Source organism: Seriola lalandi, unplaced genomic scaffold, assembly GCF_002814215.2.
Source record: "Seriola lalandi dorsalis isolate HSWRI2012SDOR001 ecotype SW California unplaced genomic scaffold, Sedor1 jcf7180002054563, whole genome shotgun sequence".
NCBI lineage: Eukaryota > Metazoa > Chordata > Actinopteri > Carangiformes > Carangidae > Seriola > Seriola lalandi.
Genome location: NW_019525116.1, coordinates 2,471,243 through 2,476,761, shown reverse-complemented (window position 1 = coordinate 2,476,761; position 5,519 = coordinate 2,471,243). Strand labels below are relative to the sequence as shown.

General features: G+C 41.5%; 1 protein-coding gene across 3 annotated transcripts in view; it reads right to left on the bottom strand.

The window, feature by feature from the left end:
* Window positions 1-2,675: 2,675 nt before the first annotated feature.
* The window catches only part of LOC111662481 (myosin-10), a 50,223-nt gene continuing 47,379 nt past the window's right edge, over window positions 2,676-5,519 (bottom strand). For all 3 annotated transcript variants that reach the window (XM_023416358.2, XM_023416359.2, XM_087176664.1), the window contains 4 exons: window positions 5,283-5,491; window positions 5,019-5,127; window positions 4,445-4,617; window positions 2,676-4,203 (listed from right to left, as the gene is read on the bottom strand). In XM_023416358.2, coding sequence (XP_023272126.1) covers window positions 4,050-4,203; window positions 4,445-4,617; window positions 5,019-5,127; window positions 5,283-5,491 — 645 coding nt within the window. In that variant the 3' untranslated portion in view covers window positions 2,676-4,049. The remainder of the gene's footprint in view (window positions 4,204-4,444; window positions 4,618-5,018; window positions 5,128-5,282; window positions 5,492-5,519) is intronic.

The window sequence follows — 5,519 nt, the reverse complement described above, 5'->3', positions numbered from 1 at the left end:
TACTATGTCATTTTTACCACCTTTAATGCCTTACAATACTATTTCGTTTTTATGGCTTTTAATGCCTAACTGTCCTATGACATTTTTTACACCACAAAAAGTTCAGAAAGACTTAGAGCAAACAGCAAGCTGAGCTTGGCCGCAGATTTAAAACCACTTTTACAAACGAGAGAATGGTAGGGAATGGTAAATTGAACTGGTCCTTTATACTGCGGCCGGTTGTGGAGTTGATTGTATGATGAGAAGCAGGTGAGTATGGAAACTGGAGGGAGCAGGAATCCGGAAGCCTCGACCAGCTGACACAGACACACATACATACACATACACACACACACACACACACACACACTGGAGGGAGGGGAAAAAAGCAGAGCACAAGAGGGAAAGAAAAGGAACACAAGGTCCTAATCCTAACATTAGTATACTATGACTTTTTTATGCCTTATTATACTATGACGTTTTTATGACTTGTTATGCCTCACTATCCTGTGATGTTTTTATGACCTTTTTATGCCTTATTATACTATGTTTTATGCATTTATACTATGCTATGGTGTTTTTATGACCTTATGTCGCTTTTATGAGTCTTCATGCCTTAGTATACCATGACTTTTTAAAGACTTTTTATGCCTAACTGACATCTTTATGCCTTACTGTACTATGTTTTTAATGACTTTTAATGCCATACTATATTACGATGTCCTGAAGTCACTTTTTTACATCACATCAATGACGTGCTGATCCACATCGTGAATACTATCGTCAATATTTAGGTTTTAAAAGTTATGACAATCTATTACAAGAATATTTTTCATAATATATTTGCAGATTAACTGTTTGTTTTCAGGAATAATATGACAGTAATACTATTATAGAAATTTACAGAAATATTTCCAGACACACTGCAGTGATTTTACTCTATCTGATTTATTATATTTGATCCATCATTTCATTAATTATATCTGATTTATTATATTTCGTTAAACAAATTATCATAACTTTTAAAAAAGAAATATAACTATATATATGTAAATAAGTCATGACGTTTTTATGACTTTTATGCCTTACTATAGTTTGTCAGTTTTCTCCTGCCTGCCCGGCTTCACAGTCCCACAGTTGATGGAGATAGATTAGACGACACAGTTTTATTCTGACTCCGACGATGACATATCAGATCTCTGTTCAAACCCTTGTGTCTTCCAGCTTTCTCCCTCCTGCAGCTTCTGTTGGGATGCTAATCCTCCACTGTCATCATCTTAAACTGGCAGCACAATGACAGCATTTTACAGCCTTTCGAAAAACCGACACAGTTGCATTTCACAGAAAAATGTATGTGATATGAAGAGGGTGGTTTGGATCTCTTGAGAAATGAAATGAAAAGACAAAATGTAAGTTGCAGGGTCATGAGTGGTTGCGGTTGTGGCAGCCACACAAACTTTCATTAGGATTTCCCCAAAGCATGGATGCAAGAAATCTGAGGGATCAGCGGGAATGGACCACCTGGCTTAACCTTAAAAAATAACAACTGTAAGATGGTTTGTTTACACTGAGCCACTGTGGGGTCACGACCCTCGGCTGCAGGCTGCAACACTGAAGGCCTGGTGTTCGCCCAACACAGGCCCCTTCATAATCCATCAACACCCCAGTGACGGAAAGACACATGTGCACACTTGTGCGCAAGGGCATTTCTAGACTGAGCAACTTTATTTGATTATCTGTTTTTAAGTTGTCGGTTTTTTAATCGTGTCATGAACTACATTTACTTAAGAACTGTACTTTATTAATTTTACGCGTTTTACTTCCTGCTTTTGTCCTGTTTCCCCCCATGTACATTGTCTGACTCGCCTTAATGTGTTTCACCTGTGTGTGATTACCCTTGTGTATTTAAGTCTCTATCTTCCCCTTTGTCTGTCAGTTCGTCCTATTTTTCCTCTTGAGTTTGGATTTTTGATGTTTCCTTGCGTCTCTTACTCACGTGCTCCTTGTGTTTTTGTTCCTGTGCCACAGTTTCCACCAGTTTTGCCTCCTATGGTTGGACCTTTGATATTTTTGTTTGTCAAGCCTGTAAGTTGTTTGTCTGCAAGAGTTTTTCATCAATAAAGTATTTTCAGTCCACCTTCCAGTCTTATGTTTGTCTGCGTTTGGGTCCAGTTGACATAAACCTGACATCTATTTGGTGGAACTGCAAACACCTCAAAGACTTTGACAAAGGGCTCCAAAAAGCCAAAAAGATTGGGAACCACTGGTTTAATCTTGAATTGAATTTTATAAGCGTATCATATTTAAAAAAAATCATCAAAATAAAATCATCATTTTATAAGTAGCGTGTGGTTTCTATAGCTGTCAGATAAATCTAGTGGTGTAAAAATTTCCCTCTGGAGTTTTGTGGAGTAAAAGCAGAACTTACTTCACAAGTGACTTTACCATATATCTGCAACGTCTCCAGTTCAGTTCCGGTCAGAGACCTTTGTACTGTGTCATACTGTCTTTGGCAAAATGCAAAAAACGTAAAAAAAAAAAATGCAGCTGTTGTCATGTTGATTGTCAAAGTTTGAAAAATGGATGACATTACTAATTCAGTGGCATCATCGTGGACTCAATTCATCACTGTGCAGGATTTTACATTGTGAATGGAGTTTGTAGTTAATACAGATGAGTGAGAAACACAATGGGAGTGAAATGGGCTCCATAGACTTTAATGCATTATATATAATTCCTAATAACTCATGAACTGTACATGTCATAATGATGAGTACAGTTGATCAATGTGCAATACTGAGCATTTTGAAATATGAATGGAGTTTGCACTGTATACAATAGCAGAGATATAAATACAGTTGATGTCTATTGGATTGTTTTTAAATCTTAATAACACAAAAAGTATAAAAGTTATCAATAAGAAAAGTCATAGCACCCATCTACAAAGAATCCCAAACTGTTTGACATATCGATCATCGGGGTCACATGAACGCTGGAGGAAGACATACAAATCAAAGAAAATCAGGTTTCCACTAATATCTCATTTCATATGCAAATTTATGAATATTTTATGAAAATGGTTCAATATATGAACAGTATATGAGGCATAAATGGGTTTTGAGTTTTGAGTGAGCGAAAAAGGCACAGAAGAAGAAGAAGAAGAAGAAGAAGAAGTAGCGCAAGAGAAGATGAGTGTGATCGCCGCTTTCAGCACTCACACCAAATAATTACAAGTCAACACTGACCTACTGTCAAACATTGGAGAAACCAATACTGGTCAAAGGAGCAACGGTCTGTAGCGCTGAGGCGACAAGGCAGCTTACAGTCACATGACTATATTCATATGCAAGCAAACAATCCCGCCATAGGACTGGAAAAATACTATTCAGTTACAGTTCAACTAACACGACTAAACTGACTGATATGATACTGTATGTCAGAAACTTGATGAAAAAATAATGTCAGAAGGTCGTTCGCTTTCATCAGGATCCGTTCCTTTCAAATATTGCAGTGCTTTTATTTTAGCGTTGGGAAGCGTTTTGAAAGAGCTAAATACTGGTCCGACCGAGGAGAAGTACCGTCCTGACACGCGTGCACTCACTGATTGACGAGCAGAACTCAATCTGAAGATTTACTCATTTCTAACATGTGCACGGAGGGATTAGGGAGTTGTTATAAGGGGTTACTGAAGTAGTCTTCACTCAACGCATGATTGGAGTTGCTTTTATAAAGCCCTGCAGCTTGACAAGGAGGGGTAAGGCAAAGTAGTGCTTCTTACAACCTTAAGTGGGGTATTAAAAGGGAGCGTTGGGGGTCCAACTGCTGGTGTGTGCTAAGGTTTAAGGGTTGAGGAGAAAGGTCAGGGATAAGGGGTTTTCTTAGATCATGCTGTGTGTGGTTTGGAGTGAGCAGATCTGTCCAGACGGGGGCTGCGAGGGTCCTTTAATTAAGTGCTGAAGTGGCCAGAGGGGCGGGAAGAGGGTCCCTATTCAAGCTGGGAGTGTCTGGGGTTTTCTGTGTGTGTGGGGTGAGAAGTGAATGGGAGAGCAAAAGTGAAGGCTTCCGCTCCTCTACTCCGGCTGCGGCGCCGGCGTCTCGTTGGCGTTGTTGTCAGTGATCTTGTTTTCCAGCTCGTCGTCGGACAGGAGGTCCAGGGAAGATCCCTCCACCTGCAGCTGACGTCTGCCGGAGCGAGTGGAGGAGAAGCTGATGGGGCCGCCACGCCTGCAGGAGGAGGAGGAGGAGGAGGAGGAGGAGGAGGAGGAGGAGAAGGAATGGAGGGAAAGGGAATGTTGTTTTAAAAAAATTAATAATAGCAAATATTGATATAACAGTGTGTGGTAATGTCACTGGAATACGGTCAGCACCAAGTTGTTAAAAACTAAGCATCCAGGAATATAGCTAATACAATAAAAGGATAAATGGCGACTGACAGATAGTGGGTGTTTTGTCTACCACACCGTACCTGAGGCGGTTCTTGAGCGTGTGGACCTCACGGCTCAGACCCTCGCTGGCCTCGGTGGCGTCGTCCAGCTCCCTCTGCAGTTTCCTGCGTGAGGCGTTGGCCCTCGTGGCCTCCTCCTCAGCCTCCTCCAGCTGACGCTTCAGCTGCTTCATGCGAGAGCTCGCCTTTTCCACCTTCACACACACACACACACACACACACACACACACACAACAAAGAAAAACACACATTACAATAAATACAAAACGTGTGCAAAGGACCTGATCTGTTTTTCTTAACTGGTTTGTAGGAAAGTTCAGAAAGTTTTGCAGCAGTTTTTAGTGATTGTTGTATCATTAGGTCGTAACTGTGTCATTTGCATAATGGCAGACACTAATTAAAGCTTATTTGTCCCAGTGGAAACAATTAGAAAACAATTACAGCACGAGATGAGACACAAAACGCACGTTGGAAAGTGCCGAGAAAAAGAAATCGGTTGATAAAGCTCAAAATGTTTTGCCTTTTAAAAATAAAGTGGCAAGTGCTTGAAAACAGCAAACAACAGCAGTGTTAATTTCAGCAGTGACAGACGTACTTGCTCTTTAAACTGGTCGGCATGGCGACGCTCATCCTCCACCTGCATGCAGATTTCCTTCAGCTTCTTCTCGGTCCTCCTCACGATCTTGTTGGCTGTTGCTCGCTCCCTTCAGTGAAGAAGATTTAGCGTTACATGTTACACCCACACGTATATTCTAACTGTCAACTCAATTCCCATCTCATATTTGAACCTTGTTTATTGTTTTTAAAAGTGCTCCCTCTGATTATGTTGATTAGTTTAAGCAAGGGGAAGAACTCTCACTTGGCCTCCTGCTCCAGCTGCTCCTCCAGCTGTGCTATCTTGGCCTCCAGGGCAGTGATGGAGGCCTTGAACCTGTTCTTCACAGAGCCCTCCAGCTCGCCCAGCTTGGCCCGGAGCTCCTTGTTTTGACGCTCCAGTTGCTGGCGAGCGTTTTCGCTCTTCTGGGCTGTGCTGCGCTCTGCACTCAACTCTGTGGTCAGGGTGTCCACCTGGGGGGGCGGGGGGGGGGCAGAAAGA